This window comes from Chroicocephalus ridibundus, chromosome 7 (genome assembly GCF_963924245.1).
Source record: "Chroicocephalus ridibundus chromosome 7, bChrRid1.1, whole genome shotgun sequence".
Classification (NCBI taxonomy): Eukaryota; Metazoa; Chordata; class Aves; order Charadriiformes; family Laridae; genus Chroicocephalus; species Chroicocephalus ridibundus.
In genome coordinates, this window is record NC_086290.1 from 40,014,257 (window position 1) to 40,033,835 (window position 19,579).

The 19,579-nt window shown below is 39.9% G+C and overlaps 1 protein-coding gene across 6 annotated transcripts in view; it reads right to left on the bottom strand.

The window, feature by feature from the left end:
* Positions 1-19,579, bottom strand: part of KANSL1L (KAT8 regulatory NSL complex subunit 1 like) — a 62,612-nt gene that overhangs the window by 19,968 nt on the left and 23,065 nt on the right. For 5 of the 6 annotated variants that reach the window (XR_010071929.1, XM_063340990.1, XM_063340989.1 and 2 more), the window contains exons 5-7: positions 18,143-18,340; positions 15,261-15,382; positions 10,412-10,613 (exon numbers count right to left, since the gene is read on the bottom strand). Coding sequence is in view for 5 of the 6 variants with exons in the window: in XM_063340990.1 (XP_063197060.1) it covers positions 10,412-10,613; positions 15,261-15,382; positions 18,143-18,340 (522 nt within the window). In the remaining variant the exon portion in view is untranslated. The remainder of the gene's footprint in view (positions 1-10,411; positions 10,614-15,260; positions 15,383-18,142; positions 18,341-19,579) is intronic. The other variant, XM_063340992.1, reaches the window with a different exon arrangement.

Sequence of the window (19,579 nt, forward strand, 5' to 3'; positions counted from 1 at the left end):
AAGGAAATCACTGAATGTGATACTACAGGGCAGCAGCCAACAGTAGTCTGTGCTCCAGAACAAGCTACAAAAACACCGCAGGGAAACAGTGCTGTTTATGCCACTCTCAGCCTTACTGGATACTGGCATTATTAACCCCAAAGGTACTGACACTTTTAAAGGCTTCCACTGGCTTTTGATACTCTGACAAATGCTGCAGAGTCCTCTGAAGGGTAAGGGAGGGAAGGGGGGCACTGGGGTAATTTGAGGTTCTCAGCCCAACGCTGTGCAAACTGCCATATTTATCATCTCCTGGAAAAGGATTTCAACATAAAAAAAACCCTGTAAGAACGGATATAACAATGGTCTTCTAGATTTTTCTTATGATATTAATGGAATGGAAGGAAAACATCTAGCAGTTGCACCAGAGGCAGGACGATCAAACGAACGTTACTTGTATTTTTAGTACTTCTACTCTCTCAATCCAAGAAATCTCTTTCTGCTGTCTCCTCCTGTCTGAAATATTCCAGCTGGCAGCAGTGTCACTCATCTGTCAGTGATGCAGGGATTATGTCCACCATATAAAATCCCCCTCTACTTACTGAAATCAGTTCTTCTGTCAGATGGCATCGGTATTCACAACCCACGCTGAGGGAGAAAATACCCCATTAAAAAGTTCCCCTTCCCATCTCTTCCCTTCTTCTCAATCAACGAATTCCCCACGCTGTCACTGTGCTGCAGCAACTATTAAAATCAAGTAAGCACGTTATGATGATGGCGCAGAGGAGACCCTGTGGTAGTGGTGGTTGTTGTATTTCACTTTTTTTTTTCCACAGGAAAACATTAACCGTCCTAAATCCACCTTGATCTCCATACACAGGTGTACGCAGAAGTACTTTCATCTTAATTTGGAAAGAATTCTTTTCTAGCCCAGGACCCTTCCAAATCAAAGTTCTGTTACTTTCCTGTGACAGACATACGGGACTCTTCATCTATCAAATTTCAAACATCCACGAAGTGTTGGCAGACCCGGGACCTGTGTTTGAAAACACTAAAGGGATAAACCACTAAAGCAAATTTAATGTTTCCCATTACACAGACCATTAAACTAAAGCTTTAAGGTAGTTGTTCCACCTTTGATGCAATAAGGGCATGCTTTTCAAAAATGCACAAAAGCGCATTTCCTCTTGATATTTGGTTTTTAGAAATGAACTAGCTTCCTGAATCTTCACTATTTAAGCTGCCTTTTTTTTTTTTTTTTTTTTTTTACAGAAATCAATCCACATTACAGTAAATGATAAATCTCTCATTCTTTAAAAAGAAATCCCCAAACACTGAGCAGTAAAATCAGATCTAGAAAATATATAGGTAAGACCAACACATATGGACACCCAGTCTTTTAGTCTTGTCTCGCTTTTTCTTGCTTTAATTTACTTTAGTCCCAAACACACTCAGAATATAGCTTAAAGCTAAGACTGCTCAAAAACATGCATACATGGTCAAATAACCTCCACAATCTCAATCTATTTTGAAACAGTATTAAAATCCAATCGCCAGCATTGGTAAATGCCAAATTCTTTTCCTCATCTTATCTGTGGTGGGAGTTATAAAACCTTATGCCTGAATTTGTACGTTCTTTCCTTGAATGCTCTGGCATCAACACCTAAATAACTAAATCTTTCATTAAGTCAGTTCGTAATTCAAACGAAAACAAGGACTTACATAGAAGCAAGAATAATTTTATTTAAATGCTTGTGAAGCTACTAGAAAAAAGCTAAACAATCCGCCAGTGTCTGTGTTCCAAGCTACTGGATCTGGTTTAAATTTCTGATGGAATAGTTTTCCACTGGAAAATGCTGAATTAGTGAAATCACGATGTTTGTCGGGAATGTTGATTTAATCAACTCTCGATGAAAAGATTTCTGAAGCCCTTCATTCTGGAATGAAAGAGTGTTGCTCAGGCAAGGAAAGTGCTTCAACCTTATTGAAACAAAACTGAAGGACTGTTTATTGGTAAACTGAACTCACCCCATTTCCAGCTCAGTATAGAACAGAGCCTACAACCTGACTGGCTTTTCCAGCCGTTAATTATTGATTTTGTAGGACAACAACAACAATCCACCAAACTCATCTGAACACAGCCCCACAGATAGAACCCTTCAGCCACCGCAATGCCAAGGGGTTTGCTGAAACACAAGGCACACAGCTCTCGGAGAGGCCTCTAGAGCGAGCCTGACCACAGCGCCAGCCCTGCAGAAAGCACAGGGGATTACTGAACTCTTAGCAGTTTCCCCCCACTGTATTATACCTCACACATCTCCTGGGACATTCATGACTGAAATACAAAACCTCATGCTTCCTGAGCTTAAGTAGATACGAAGAATAACATTATATTAAATCCATTCTATTATAGAAAAGAAAATACACTATATTTAAGATGAAATCAGAACTGTGCAAGCTTTAAATATCCAACTAAAATAGCATCTCTGTTTTAAACTTCATAAGAAATGATGTCACCAACAGAATCTAACTTTGTAGAGTATTATTAATTTTAATCTTGGAATTTTTTTTTCCTCAGTACTGTTTTACTGGGACACAGAAAATCTATTAAGCAATTTATTTTGATATCCGAAACAATTCTTGCACTTGCTTGTGATAAATTGATGCCTCAGACAAAGCAGGGCCAGATCATGCCTCTGTTCTAGAAGGGCCAGAAGGCTGAACACTACCGGCCAACCAAACTAGTTTGAGTCAAGAAAGCGCGTCATAATTGAAAAGAAAAATAATTTGTGCTTCCAGTTAAAAATTCTGAAGTGAATATTCTCTTTGTGGTTTGAGCTACTGATGACTAAAACTCCTACCATTTTTGGAAACATGCCTAAGTGTAACAGTACAGAGAGCCACAGCTCAATTACACAATGTGTATGAATTACGTTAATTAAGTTAGCTCAAATACACTCTGCTGAATACCTGTCATGTCTACTTCTGATTACTCTTATAAGCCAAAAAAGGCAAGGAACAAGCATTTCTTCTCCCTATACACACACACACACTGAGAACTTTTCAGCAATATCAAAGACCTATCCTCCTCCATATTAAAAACTGTTCTCCAGTAAATGAGTAGCCAACTAAATCACAGCAATTTAATTATGGGATCCAAGAGAACAACTGTGTTGGTGGCTGATGCCTCCTCTTTGAACACCAAACACACTGCTAACTTTTAATCCTCCAGAAGCGTTATGTATCGCTCAAGCCAACAGAGCAGTGTGTTACCTGCTTGCTTCTGGGCATTAGCATCTGCCTTAAAGGCCAGACCCCTCCTCCCTGGCCTCCCTCTTCGGCACACAATGATCTGCTCTAGGCAGAGCTACGTCCCTCTGGCAGAATGTACAGTTAAACATTCACAAGCTAAACATCAGGGGTTCCCTAAGCAGGACTTCACTACAGAGTGCTTTTAGGAAACATACAATACACAGCTAGCGAAGGGGTAATCCGAAAGCCCCAAAAACACTCTCATCAGTCGGCAGTGGGAGGAGAAGGTGGGCAAAGCACCTAAGACACCGCTACATGGGAAGGTGCATAACAGATGGTGCCAACGATACACCTTTTGTGACAGACCGTCCCTCCCAGATGAAGTTTCTATAGATGCCAGACGGACCTTTCCCATGCACTGCAAACCTATACGCAGGTCAGGTCCAGCAAAGCAAGCTGCCCAGGGACGTAAACCCATTTGTCTGCCTCTGGCCCCTCTGAAGCTGTTGGTAAGGACAAAGTGGCAGATCCTGGGGCAGAGACCACTTTTTTCAGGAACAGAAACGAGACTTTCATAAAACACTAATGATAACTTACTTGGCATCAGGCTTGTCTCAAATTCATATTTTTAGTTAGTGTCATAAAAGGAGTCGTAGCTTCTACTGTCCTCAGAGATCACCCACAACCTCTCCTAAGTATACATGGAGTTTAGTTTCTTTAATCTTGTTATAAGACAATGGGAGATGGACTTACACCTGCTCTGTGGGAAATATATACTATCCTCAACATCCTGAAACAAAGGCCTTTTGTTCAACTAGCAAATCAATTGAAAAATCAAGGCTAGTGCTTAATCTTTGACCAGTTAAATAAACCAAAAGAAGGAAAGACATGTTAACCCACAGTATTTCATATTCATTGTATTCTGAAAAACGCCATAGAGAAATTAAGAGTAGATGCGATCAGTAAAACACTACAGAAATATCATAGCAAGCTAAAGGTGCAGGACTCTGAAAAGCCCACTTCAGGTTTTTCACTCTGGAAAAAAAGAATTTGCAGGCTGACTGGCTTGCCACAAACCTCACAAAGGATGGGTTTAGTTCCACTGCCAGTATCACTGTATCGCAAAGCTAAAGGTCTTCTCCCTTCCTTCCTCCCCATCAGAGAAGTCTTGTCACACACTCAGAACAGCTGAAAGCACAAGAATACTTTTTTCCCCCATTCAGGTTTTGTTGATTTTTAACTAATAGAAGACTTTTTTTAAAAAAAAACTGGAAAGTGATAGAAAAGTAATTTTATCAATTTACAAAATTGCTAAACCATAACCAAGTGGTTCTCCTCCCCAGACCAGAAGACTGACATATCCACAGAGGTACTACACCATTTTCATTGAAGCAGGATGCATCCTCTTCTTGAAAACAGGTTGCAGGAGACTTGGCAAGACAACAACATTCCCTGTATTCGTGGCTTTTTGGAAGTCAGTAATGCCAGGAAGCTATGCAGAAGGAGGTGGAGCCAATATCTAGGGATTGCAAGGAGGGGGATGACAACCAGTAAACTCTTTTCAGTGCAACTAAGAGGAAATGACTACTTCACTGTGTGAAGGGCAAAACTTCTCACTGGCTACTGAATAACATGCTTGATAGTTGCTGCTCTAGACATTGCTGTTTCTTTAAATTTACAGACCGAGGGAGCTAGAGAAAGCAGTAATTGATAACAGCCACAAAGGATTCACCTGTATCTCCTTAAACGCAAATAAATCACAACACTGGATAATATGGTACAGGAAATGTGACTGTATTCTAGGAAGAAGGTGCTAAAATATTTGTCCCCAGACAAACATATCACCTGGCAGAAAACATGGTACAACTTCCACATTATACACAGTATTATGATTAAGCACCTTGTCTGCACGCCCCCCCTTCTCCCTGTCCCTTATTCTCCTTTCCTGCTAGCTACACACCACTTGCAGATAGCAGACATTTAGCAAGTAAGATAAAGGCTCTGCATGCTGGATATAATACAAATTACCAAAGTATATATATAGCCTTCCTAAAAATTGAAAATTAACAAGACTTGGTGAAAGACCCATATGTATTTATTAAATGGCATCTACAAAAAGTACTCCAGGCCTAAGCATACACTGGGAACACAGCAGCACACACACAAAAAAAATAAATAAATCACAGAACCAGCACGAGAACTAGATTAAAATAAGAAATCCAAACCCTAGAATTTAAATACTTTTTTACTATCTGTTTTGGACTCTTCTGGAGAAGCACTCACTTCTTTTTTTTTCACTTTTTTTTTTTTTTAAAAAAAGCACCACCCACTAAACCAAAGCAGATATTCTTCTGCTCTTACTTAACTCACGTTTGTGACTGAAGAGAAAAATATGTGGCAACACTCAACTGAAAGAGCTGGCAACACTATGCCAACTGTTTGCTTGTGGTATCTAAACTGTAAGTTTTTGCACCTCAATTCCCAACTTTGAGGGTGTTGGCGCCTTTGCAAATTTGAATTCTGGTTTCCTCCAAGTGCCTCAGTCCACACAACCAACTCTTCTTCCAGCAAGTGGAGACACAAATACAATAGGAATTTTCAGATTAAAAAAAAATGGGTAGGACCAAAATTGATAGCACTCAGATCTCACTGCTCTATTGCCTCTTATCTTTATTTATAGCTGTATGAAGTTTTCATAGATTAAAACATTACCTCAATGACATGTCCTGGTGAAGCCTGGCTTGGAAAACAAAAAAAAAAAGTGAAACTAATGTTATTAGTTAGGATGTTAAATGAGAAATTAACAAAATGTACTGGCAAAACAAATTCCTCATTACTAAAAAAACCCTGCAGCAAGTCACACAGATAAAAAACTAGGAAAGAAAACATCAGGGCGTGTCAACTAAGCAAAGACCTCTCAGACAGTTTCTGACTAGTACAACACTTGTCTGCTTTACAAGAAACTTAACAGAACTTTTGATATCTCACACATAATTCAGTTCCTTCACGTTTAGTCCAAAAATAGCCAGAGACAGAGATGCTATAGGTCCTCACTATAGGAAAAGCATTTGCAGAAGAACCCAGGCATTGGACTTTGGAGAATCCGGGTGGGGGGAAGCAGTTATGAATGCAACAGCCACTGGGAAATGATTCCATTGGAGGTCACGTCTTAAAGCCCTGACACCGTTCTGCTACTTACAGACTTCCTTGGTTTTACTGTTTTGATACTCTTGGCCATCTTTCTTAGTGTTAAAACTACATTACGTGCATTTTATAGGAGGAGACATTGACCCAGAGGCTGGCTGACTTGCCAGCTGTAACAATGCAAACGAGTGGCAGATCCAGCATTTTGAACGAAGCCCTCTCAGACTTCCAGCCCCTGCCCGCACGGGTCCTCCTTCATGCTACCATGCATGCAAGTTTTAATATTCTTTCAAAAATCACACTGAAGAAATGCAGCTCTACAATCATGTCCTCTAGTCTGAAGCACAGATTGCAGTCCCAGGGGATACTGTGCATGTGGATTATTCTGAGTGGCTTGTGCACTGACTCACAATCGCGAAATGGCCTAAGCTCTTACCAAGCTATTTAGATAATGAAAGACGACAGATACAAAACAGATTCCGTGGCCAAAGATGACTCACAGATCATCTGTGGTACTTAAGTCATTCTGAATTCGGGGACAAGCGGTTTTGGCCCCAAAGGATGTTTCAAGTTCCTGAGGATACTGGATGGTGACAGATAAACCAAACACCCTGCATCCTGTTTTATTTATCCCCCTGCAGTTATAGATCTGGCAGGTCTTCTCATAAGAGTTCTGTGTTTTCTTTTAGATACTCCTCTGTGTAAGCATTATTTAAACGCCAGAGCAGAGGAAGGTGTAGTCCTCTTCAGAAAAGAAATACAGCGAACAGAGGACAATATAGGGCATCTCTCAACAGGCACTGGGAGGCTACTAGGTCACTAAATACTCAAACTTTTGACAGCATTGTAAATGTATGTAGCATGGCAGTAGATAAGAGCAAAAATGTGGCTGCCTTCCCAGTGACCTTATGAACTGACAGATGGGACAGCAGTTCACAGTTTCATACTTTGCTTTTCCTAACATGGATGCTGGGAGGTGGAGGGCAGCTGAGCTTCCCAAATGAATCTGAAGAGATGCAAAGGACAATACTCTGAATGCCATTCAATGTCCAAAGGGTACAACCAATCACCCAAAAAAGCGCCAAATTCCTCAAAACTATCCCAGTGTTTCTTAATCTCCTACACACAGGAAGCCTTCATTTTGCTGTGATTCTCCGGTCGGAGTTCTTTAGTCATCATCTTGATCAGATTACTCCTCACAGCAGCATCACCCACCAGCACTGCCAGGCGCTCGCTCACTGGCTGCTTCAGCCAGGCACTGTGGGGAAGCTGCCGCTGGAGCTGCGATGTTCAGCAGATTCAACCTTCTCCTCAGACTTTGGCAAGCTGGTCTCTGTTAACTCCACATCTGCTGCAGGAGGTAGCAAGTCTGCCCTAGCTCCAGCTTGCTCTCAGGCCAGTGACCTTAAAGAAATGGAGGTCCTCACAGACCATGATACCAGGAGCTATATAAGTATGTAAAACTTAATAGAAATATGGGAGAAGCACTTGCTAGAGCTGGCACACTAAGGTTACATTAAAAATCCAACTATTTTCCATGCTGCTAAGAAGTAACTCCTTTTTTTTTTTCTATGAAAGGCCAGAGGAAATTTGCTGAATTACTACTGAGAATATAAATGCATTTTCAAAGAAAACTAGGTATCAATCCCAGAGGCCATTCCCCATTTTGCATGCTTACCCCTAGACATCTGCCTAATCTAGCAGTCAGCCTGGGCTGATGGCCAGGGTTCTTCCATTACAGGCTGAGCAATCTCATCAACAGACGGGTAACCAAGTGTAGCAAGTGCAGGACGAAGAAAGTGACAGGACCTGTTAGAGTAAGATTTCTTGAATGAAACAATACACTCATGATGCCTCTTAATTCAAAGACTCGATACCCATTTAGGTTTGATTGTCAGAATGTGCTGGAAATGTCCAGTCCAATTTTTTATCACTTACTTCCCCAGCAGGATCCCTGATACACTGTTTTTAGCCGACACTGCGTAAGAGCCTTTGTTCACTGCTTTACCTTAATTTTGAAAACTTTAATTGAGTTTGGCACTTGTGTGAAGTCTGAAGCTGACAGCTTGATTGCTGCCACCACCCCTTATTTTCTCCAGGAACACGAGCAGAATCTATCTGTAGCATGCGACGCAGTTCTCCACATGGCTCTCGGTTAACTTCCCATGGAGAGGGTATTAGAAAGCAGAGTCTAAACATAGGGTTTTGAGCCAAGAGCTGCAGTAAGCATGAACAGCATTCTCTATAGGTTTTTTTACCATCCTGTCTTTGGGACATCTCTGCACTTTTGGTACAGAGACACCAGAGCTCAGTTAGCAGACAGTAACCCAGCACTAGAAATGTCGTGAGCATGGCGCAGACACACAGTTGCACCAGCTCCAGTATGTGAACCCTTAACTAGTAACTTAAAAATGTACTTTTTGATTGCAGTCTAAAAATCAAAGGTAAACTACAAATTTATCTCTTTAGACTGCAAGTCAAGGTAAACTACTCACAGTGCAAAGCAGCTCAGGTCTATGGTTGGCTGAAGATAAAAATGTAAACTCAGCTTTGTACTCCAGCTGCCAGGCTGCCAAACTGAAGTTTCTGTTCACAAGCTTCTACTGTTGTTCTCTGAACTGCACTAACCCTGGCCCAGTTTTCAAAAGACAGAGATGTAGGCAGCGCTTGTAGAAATATGAAATACTTGAGCCTGAAAGACGCAGGCTTACAGAAGAGCCTGTTATTTAGAAGCTGCATCTGGAGTGGAAACCCCTCATGTTTAAGTAGAAGGAAGGGAAGTCCTGCAGTCTCTTGCTGAGGAGCCATCTCCACAGCTGGAGGAAGCACTTGTGGTACTGGGGGCATCAGTCAGGGAATGAGGCCTCCAACCTCTTTAAACAGGACACGGATTAGATTGGATTGGATTGAATGGGAAACAAGGAAGTCCAAGTCTGCAAGAGTCTCCTTGGTTAATGCAAGGAAGATGAAAAGCCTAAGTGTCTAGAAGGTAGAGCTCCCAAACTCTAATCCACCCCCACCACCAACCCTCCAGGCAGGCTGCCAAGTCTTTAAGTCCCACTGCCAGGAAACTAGGAAGTCAAGCTAATAAGAAACTGCGCAGTTTTTCAATAAAATCTTGCTAAAACTAGGACACTTCTGCAATTTTGCAGAGGATGCTGAATCAGCACACTCACAAAGAACCTCCTTGCAGGGGAAATCTCTCCCCAGACCACTGGTACACTTAGTAAACCCTGGAGAGTTAGCTGAGGAGACATGGAGATTTCTGTCAGTATAACACACTTTTAAAAGGCAAAGTAAAATCAAGACATTGAAACCGCTTGGGATTAACACTGCCCTAAACAGTGAGTTCATACCGTCTCTGCTCCCAAATTAGACTGTTGCTTTAAGCACCGTTATATATTCTTACCACCGATATGCTATTAATATCAGACATGAACAGTTATGCCTCGCCCTGCACAACAAACAATGGGTTTTTTTTCCCATTTAAAAATATTAATTCCTTTGTAATGCGGAAACTTCTAAGAGTTTTAAAGCATTCATAAAGTGTCACAAAAAAAAAGGCAATATAACTAATCAAGAACAGCAAAAACGGAAACAAGATTAAGATATTGCAATTTAATTTCCGAGAAAATAATGTGCCACCAGCTGTGTAAACGTTCTTGTAGCTAAAACAAATATTCTGAAAACAAGCAGGCAGCTGATTTACACTGTAGCATGTTTCCTCAGCAGTCAAGCCTCCCAAGGAAGCTCTCAAGTTCTCTCTTAGGCCGTACAAAGACTTTCAAGATAGCTATACAACAAACTGATTTGATAAGCAGGATTCTGAGCGTCTTTAATTTTTATGTTCAATTCATCAACTCTGATCTCCTACTGACACATCTAGTACTCCTGCCACGTACACTACATGCTCCCTGAACGTGAAAAATAACTAGCACAGCATGCACTATTCTTCTGACATACCAGACAAGACACACGCAGACTCCAGCAGCAGGACCCTTTGGTTTTGTCTCCTGAAGAGAGAGGCAAGGCCTACCTGCTGATTCCAGTAACAGGCACCGTGCATTCTGTAGAGTTTCCTCTTCTGGAAACTATGAAGCGGCCGTGTTCGGGCAGATGTGCTCATGTTAGCCACAGAGAGAGATCTTAGTCTTGTTCTGTCTCTTCTTCTTTTCTTGATGTGCTGATGATCAAGCAACCAGCTGCTCGAAGACGATACCTCTCTGTTGTCTGAAGCTCTGCAATTTCATGATTAATGGGGCGACAAAATACAAAATGTTAAATACACTCCATATGCACAGGCCAGGATTTCGTACACTGATTAGCATTAGCTATCTAGGAGAATTTTATTAACACTAAAATGTTTTAGCACACTGTTTCAGAAAACCATGTGCTTTGTTTGCTTGTTGATTCATTCTGTGTTAGGTCACGAAAGGAAGTTTATTGTTCTTGTTCACCTTTCTGCTCGTGAAGACAAACGTCAAGCACATAATGGCTTTTGGTTTTTCCAAATTGAAGAACTCTCTTTCTAACACTTCTAGCACCTATGAGTTTTAAGTTGCAATTAATATTTCCCGACAACTTTTTTCACTCAAGAACTAAAACTTAAGTAGAGCTTTACAAACCACTGTCCATTCAGTGTAGGGCTTGCAACTCACCGTGAAGCATTTCTATCAAAGTTAGGGACTCTGCACACTTGGTTTAACCAACACAAGGCCATTAACCTTCACTTCAGGGACATGCCAATAGAGCTCTCCAACAGAGCCCAAGCCCAAGCCAGCCTGGGGGAAGCTCTCAAGGAGGAGGGGAAGCCCAGCCTCTTTAAGACCCAGAAGCTGGCTAGACCCACATGATTTGGAAGAATGCAAGCTCAGCGCCAGTTGCAATGTGGCAGTCACAAAAAGTTTCGTTTTAAAATGAAATCTCACTCTTACCTGCATTTCCCGAAGTCTATCCCTTTCAAATCCTCCTCAGTGTTACAGCATCACCCCTCCACAAGCTTACCAACACACACACTTGCTGTACTCATGCTCTTAGTAATTCAGTATGCAATCACAAAAGTTACGTGACAGCATAAGGCCAAGAGCAATAGCTAAGAGCAATAGAAAACTCTATACGTACATGCATAACAACCTTGGATCACTCTCACCAGCCTACCGCCTGTCTGCTAACCACAACAGGGAACACTACAAGCTAAGAATTCAAAACTTCGTCTCATTTGGGTGGGAATGACTCAATGGGAAGGGTGCACTAAGATTTTATAGGTATCCTGATTTTATTTTGTTGGTGTAACAACATCTGCCCACAATGCTGAAGGCTTGCTGCAAAAAGCACTCTAGTGTGCTTTTAGTTTTACAATGCTGAAGACCTTGACTGCAACTCTAAACTGCCTGAGAAGTGCATGTTTAGGGGATATTTTGGTCTTGGTTCATAAGAGGTCATCTACCTGCACAAATGATTATTTTCTCTTAAGAACTTTGCCTGGCAAGTCACAGTCTTATTAGTAAAGTTAAAACACATAACAAAAAATGAAACTGAATTTATTACGAGGACATTTAATCAATCTTTTTTGTCAAGCAGTATGCTTCTCACGATACATTTTTATTAAATAGAAGAGCTTGTTATGAAAGTGTGATTAAACACCATCCCATGCTGTGCTGGTGTGGTAACAAGACTTTACAGGCTTGAATTTGAGCTGTCCTTCCGACACATCAGAACAATCCCAATAAGCAACACAGACTCAATGAAAAAAATGTGCTAATTAAAAGAGGGATGGTACAAAGTATTTAAAGGAACGTACTAGCATGTGCCAAGGAAAAGCCCCAAATACTGAAGCATGACATTCTTAATGCTAACACTGCATTTTTAAGGCTTGAGAGAGAAATGCAACGTTTAAAGTCCACGCAAAAGATTTCTTAGAATACTTTCTCCAAATTCTCAAAAACATTTTATCTGTAATTATTCACCTTGAAGTCAGATGGTGCCAAGCCCAACTTCTAGACTTCCACGTACCTCCCTTTTATGTGAAAGACAACTTGGACAGGTAAATTAGAACAAAAAGCTCCTCAGTCTGGCTCCTCAACTTCTGTGATTCCTGTCTTTGTTCTGGTGGTCTGCCCCGTCTCTTCACTCTCTGCCAGCCGCTGTATTTACCCTCCTGTGCCCTGCAGCAGTGCACAGCTCCGTTTTCAGAAGAAGCAGAGATCTCAGGTCTGTGTCTTGGAGCTCCAGCACACAGCAGTATGGCTTTCCTGCCACTTGTGTAAATAGGCTTCCCAGTCAAGGTTTGAGTTATCCATTTATTTTGATCTTAATTTGAGTGGTTTTCAAAACATGATTCTACAGAAGAGTGACATGGACCATTGCGAGATGTAAAATTGATGAATTTATTGAAACCCTCTTTTCAAAGCTCATAGGTTGGCCTTCCCTGCTCTGTAGCCTAGCTAAAGAGCAGAGACCTTACTCACAGACACACATGCACAGCAAGCCAGCAGACCAGCACTACTTGTACTGAAGTAATCAACTTTTTCATTCCTGTCCCCTCCGAAGAAAGTGGTTATCGCTAGCTTAGGGAACTGCTTCTATGAACATTCACCTTCATACAAGGCGTCTGGCTAATCTTGGCATCTAGATTCAATCGAGCGAAGAAAAGCTACATAGAAAAAGGAAGTCACTAATGAAATTACACCTTGACAAATGCAAGGCTACCCACATTTAACCAACCAGGAACCGTACACGCACCACCGCTTCCTCTGGGAACAGCCAAGTAGCCAACCACACTGCAACCCCATGATTACCAACCCCAAAGCATCTCACACTTACACCTACTTTAAACATGGACTATTATATCTTTCACATCAAGATCCTACAACTAATTTCAAGAATTTACCTAAGTAAAAATTGCTATAATCCCTTTTTTTCCCCCTCTTCGAAACAAATCTATCACCTTATTTTTCATTTGATTTTTATTTCTACTTTCTCAAGTATTTAATACAGTCAGAGCAAGATCTAGAAAGAGCAAGAGGAGAAAGAGCCAAGAAATGAAGTTAACTGTAGTATGTAATTGTCTCAATTAATTGCACACAAAACTACTACAAAAAAAATACCACAAAAAACTGAAATTCAGTCAAAAAACCAAGAAGTAGGAGGCAATGAATTTCCCTGCAGGATTCTCACGATAACCATTCTATATCATGCTTGATTACCACATTTAATGAACAGTATTTATTTGTAGACTTCAAAACACTTCACAAGAAGTGGAAAATTAATTTTAATGATTTAACTGATTTTTAAGATGACATCTAGAAAGCTCTCAAGTCTCTCAGATTCCCTTCCAACACCTAACTCACCAACTCCAGTTTAGAGCTACAGCACTGAGAAAATCTTCCAATTCTTCCCATTTTTCTTTGGGCTTTTATAGGTCATAAGTAGAAAACAAACAGCCTTAGAAAGAGTGGTCCATGAGCAAACACTGTGTTGCTCATAAAATGGAAGTAAGACTGATTTTGGACAGTGCCTGATAGATCAGAAGAGAAACAGCTTGAAGTTACATCATTAGAGTCCCTCATCATGAAGTCAACTTCATAGGCTCCTAAAAACATTTTTAAAAGCAGGAACCCTTCCTCACCCGTTTCATGAAAAAGTCACAGATTCAAGACACAGCCTTCAAACAGCCTGAACTACTCTCTTCTTCCACATACCCATCTCTACTAGCAACTCCTAATTCAAGACTATTTTTATTCCAAAACTCAGAGGAATCCACTGATTTTCCCCTACATTATCTGCAAACAACTGATATGTCAGGAGTATGAATGCTACATGACAGGACCCCTTCATCCTTAAATTTAGGGCACAGTCACACAATTGCTTTGGAACAGACAGCAGTTAAATAAGCTGCGCATCCAAGCTGCTCATTATAATCTCTTTGTGGCAGGCTACAGCCTCTGCGGCAAAGACGGTGTGGCCAGCTCTTCTTGGAGCTGGGAGCCAGGGAATTACATTGTGCTGCAGACACTGCCATAAAGCCCCCAGCTCTACTAGGGAACACTTTCTTCATCCGCCTGATCTTAATTAAGACCTATGAATAACAGCAACCCCTCCATCCTCAAAAATCACGTTACCAGTATCTCTGGAGGAATAGCCTACAGGCCTAGGTCTTCTGTAAGACAGGACTGTAGTCAATTACCTTAATGCAGTTTTGAGACTAATACCGATTACAGCCTGTACTGTATTTTGAAATCTTCGAATAAAGATTAAACTACTAAGAAGCATGGAGTAGTACTGAGAAACGTTTTTCTACAATATTAATTTCAAGCTGCTACAGTCATCCTGGAAGGTATATCCATCCAGAAAAACAGACCACAAATGGAAAAATATTATCTCCAAATTCCTGAAAAAATAGCTGGAAAAGATAAATTTGGCCTTGTATTGAAGACTGATGTGCTTAAAATGAATGAAGCTGCCACAAAAACCTGACACTGACCCACGCTGAGGCACACCTGACATTGCTTATGTATTCTACTGTACTAGTGAAGTCTAGTTCGACGCTTTTCCAGAAATACAGTCGCACTCGTGATGACAGAATGCATGAAGTCTGAAATAATCTGGAGTAGTGCGTTACTTACTGTATCCTTTCACTACTTCACAGCTATGTTCATCTTCCCAGTACTTCAGTGCACTTACAGTGGTTGCATACTTTTATGATGTCTTTAAGAAGAAAACAAAACCCTACTACTTTCAACCTTACAAGCAAGACTTGACTTCTCTTGAAGCTGGCAGAAAGCAGCTCTCTCTTCTTGATTTACTACTGTAATGATTATCAGTTTCATCTATATAACATAACCAAAAGCTATTCTCAAAAAAATTGCTACCATGCTATCACCTACCTGAAGGAGATGCCATTCACCAGCTGTCTGTGCTTACAGGTCTTGGATGAAAGAGATGAAGAAGCTGGAGACAGACTGAGTGGAGCAATTAGGCTGCTGATGATTTCACTTAGTTGCGCACTCTGGAAAAAATAAGAAAAATAAAAAGGTAGTCAGACTTCCATTCAGACTCAAGAGCTCAAAGGTCCTGGGTTTTTGTTGTTTTCCTACTCAGGATTCCAGTCGCATACATCATGGAATAATCATATTTAGTTTCTTCTAATCAAGTGTGGCATGTTTTTCTTTCACAAGTGTTATGTTCAACTACACAAACAAACAACACCAACAAAAACACCAACAAAAAGCCAACACAACCCTGAACAACCAGCCAAGGACATTGTTGATACGTTTGAATAAGTAGTACACAAAACACATTAGTGACCGTAGAATTTTAACCAAAGGTTTTTTAAGAGGCAAAAGAAACCAGAGCACTTTACAGCTGATGTTCCAACAGCTGCAGCCCAGAGCTGCTAACTGGCTATTCAGCAAGCATTTCATCAGGGCGGGGGAAAGTCTGCTGTCTACTCATTGTACATTTTGTTCACTCCAAGTGTTTTTCTTGTTAAAAGAATCCTCTTCATTGCTCACTGTAGATTGACAAAGGTTTTTATAAAAGGAAGTGTAACTACAGGAGGACTATTGTAACTACAGACGGAATGGCTAAAATCTTCTGGTATCCTCAAAAATAGCAACAAGAAGCCCCAAGCCCACCAAACCCCAGATTTTCAGAACTGCCCCAAACCAAATGCAGCTAATTTGTTAAGACTAAGAATTACTCCTTATAAAGCAATGAATTGTGGACTGACTCCAGATAACATTTCACAATGATTTTTTTGTTTTAAATGTCAAACCTTAAAGGCTATTCTGACAATAAACATAGCTTTCTTAGAGGAAACTGTGTGCTGCACGCTAACCAGAAATTAAATGTATCTGAAATAGCATACTTTTTTTGGTAAACTTTTACATTATTTTGTAGGATTTTCATTCAGAACTGAGATTGTTTAAAACAAAAATTGCTAAAGGTTACCCAGTAAGTTTTGGTCACATTTTGAGGCACTACCATTTATGCAGAAAGAGGCAGAAAAAGTATTTTCCATTTTATTACAACTCATGTCTTTTCTGTTCATGTTGAAGTGATGCAGTCAGTTAAAAATTTCTTGTCAGAATAAAATATTCAGGGATAGATACTAAAGCACAGAAATAGAAAGCAAATTACAAAGGGTCCGGACAAAGCAAACAAGATGCCAGATAGATTTAAAAATCTCAACAGAATTCAGTCTGTAAGGAGCAAAGTCTCTACTGAATATAAAAGGATCGAAACAATGGCAGACTTCCAAATTGCAAGGAAAAACATACATGTTTTTAAAACGTTGCATAGCTGTGAAAAGGACTTGAAAACAGTATTAATAAAAATTGCCTGGCTCAGTCACTTTGTATTATGAATTTTTTTTGTTCACAAGTAAAATTATTTATTTTTAACTAATAAATACTTTAACAAAAGACTGAAGAAATCTGTGGGAATATCTGGGGATGTATGTCAGCCTACAGCATCGCTGCTCCTGACATCAAACAAGAAGAAACTCAGTCCTCCAGAGTTAAGGTTGATTTACAGAACTGATAGTCAAAAAGCAAATCAAACCACAAAGCTTTTTGTGGTGTAAAGGGAAGAAATCTGATGTAATCTGTGAGATGCATTAAATGAAGAACTCCTTTACTTCCAAGTAATTTTTAGATCACCAAAGTTGGTGGACCTCTGTTTGTAGCTACTTAGGGACCAGGAAACACACTACTATTACTTTAATTGTCAAATTCTCACTGAAAAGTGCATTTAATTCCCCAAATAACCACTTAAAGAGGGGATATTCACCACATTCTAAAAATGCTCTTCGGTTTACCTTGTGCAATTGCCAGCACTGCGTATATAAGTTTCCTGTTTCATTGCTTCCTCACTCCTGTCTGTTGTGGATAAGATCTATCAAACAGGGGAAGCATTTTAAGAACAGGAAAGTATGACTATCAAATAAGAAAAATTGGCACAGAGATTCAGGAACAGGCATTAGTATCTAAACCTACTCTTACCCCATTTAAAACACGTCTATATGACCAGGAATTTATGTACAGCAGCAGAGCAACATATTAATGCACTATACTGGCTTTGTCAGGTTTGCTTTACGCTAACTGCATAAATTCATTCTGAAAACAAATTTCCTGTATCTCCTTCAGCAATGTGATCCTGCCACATTCTTTATGTACTTTCTAGTAAAAGAAAGCCCTACTGGAGTCTATATCGTATTTCCTGGAATTAACCTTGGAAATGACTGTTTTGAACACCGTGAACTGAAACTCAGCTCACAGCTACGCCTACACTATGGCACTTAAGTACCTGGAATTCCTCAGCTCTGAACTGGAGGCCTATGATGCTTGAAAAGGCAGGCCAACAATTATATTCTGTTGGAGCTTTTTTTTTTTTGTTTTCTTTCAAGTGCAACATACCTCCATGTTCAGCTGAACTCTTTCATCTCACATAAATATTTCCTGAAACAAACTGTGGCAACTCCACATCGAGCCTAACTAGAAAGGACAGGCAGGTTTGTGGACAGCTATTAGAAGTTGTTATGTGGCCGCTTTGATGGAAACAAAGCGGTAATGCAGACACGTCAGAAATAAAAGGTTAATTTGTAACCTGGTGTACAATGTAGTTATTTAAGCCCTTCAGTTCCTCAGCACCCACTCTCGGGACTGTGAAATATCTTCCTTTTTGGAAGTCATCACCATGGAACCTGCCCTACTTCTGAAGCAAATCATTTGGCTCCATTGACCGTTCAGTTCTCATTTTACTTTACCTGTTTTTCTATGTTTCGTAAAAGCAGGGTAGGACTGCTGGGTGACATTTCAAAGTCATGCTCCGGCAAAGAATCCTGTCTTTCAATGGCAGCTTGCGAATTCCCTGTAGCGTTTAATAAAGCTTCTTGGTCTGTCAATTGTGTTTGCTTCTTCAAAATGTCTTTTGGAAATGGGAATTCTTCTAAGATCACCATCCCCTAGACAACAGCAATTGAACACAGTTGGTTGACAATGGATTTACCCTCCTAAATCATTTTTAAGGGGCAGTAGAACCTGGCACATCCCCCTTAAATCCTCCCAGTAACTCTCTGAACCTCTGAACTAGATTTTTAAATACACTTAACAGCTAAAATATTGAAATAGTAGGTATCTTCATTAATGAAAAGCTGTACCATTTATGCTACTCCTTATAACTGCAATCACTCTAGTGTTATACCACTGCTAAAACATCTGTGCCAAAATTCAAATCAGAAATTCATACTTATTAGAGCAACTATACGATCATTTGCGTGTTGATTTAAGAAGAGATTTTTCTGTAAGAAACAACCACCCTTTGATTTGAAGTTGGTTATAGTCTTTGCAGCCAAGAAATTTTGCAGAGGAATTAGAAAGTGCTCTATTTTTCTTATTCCTATCCATGTTCTAAGCAAAACATGAAGGTTGTTATTTTTTATGTAGCAGAGATGTATACAATTCAAAACAAAAGCATTTTACAATTTAATAATTAACTTTTTTAAGGTGAGCATTTTTAGAGTTTTGTAATTACAGAGGTAACTATCCTAAATATTCTAGCAATCTGACTGCTTTTCAAGACAATCTGCACAAATGTGGTATCAGATGTGGTCTATCATCGAAAATGCCACTTAATAAGATAAATATAGCTTTATATGGTAGGGAAGTAACAGTTTCATAAACAGAATTAGGAAAAGAATACCCCCATTGCATTTTGCACATGACAGATTAGAAAAATAGAAGTGTGTCAAATACAATCCTAGGTAACATCTCAGTTACAGTTAAAAACAGTTCCTCAAATAGTCTCTTAATTTGTCATTATCTTGATCGAATAAATTTAACACTCAGAAAAGGCTATCAAACCTCTGCAGGCTTTTTCCAAAGAAAAAGGGAAAGAACTTACTTGCTTTTAAGTACTGACTGTTACTCAAATATCAAGCAGATACTGGAAAAATGGGACCATTCAATTACACTGCTTCTAATTTCTCTTTGTAGTAAGAATATTCCACTAAAAACAATAAAGATTATCATTATGTGAACACAAGGAACACCTATATTATTTCTTTTTACTATATTATTTCTTTTACTCATACCTTGACTCCTTCCTCAGCAGCAACTTCTCCTAACCCACGAAAGCAAGTCTCAAAGAGACTCCAAAGGGGGGACTGGGAGAAAACATGACATTGTCCTGTTCTCACTGTGTC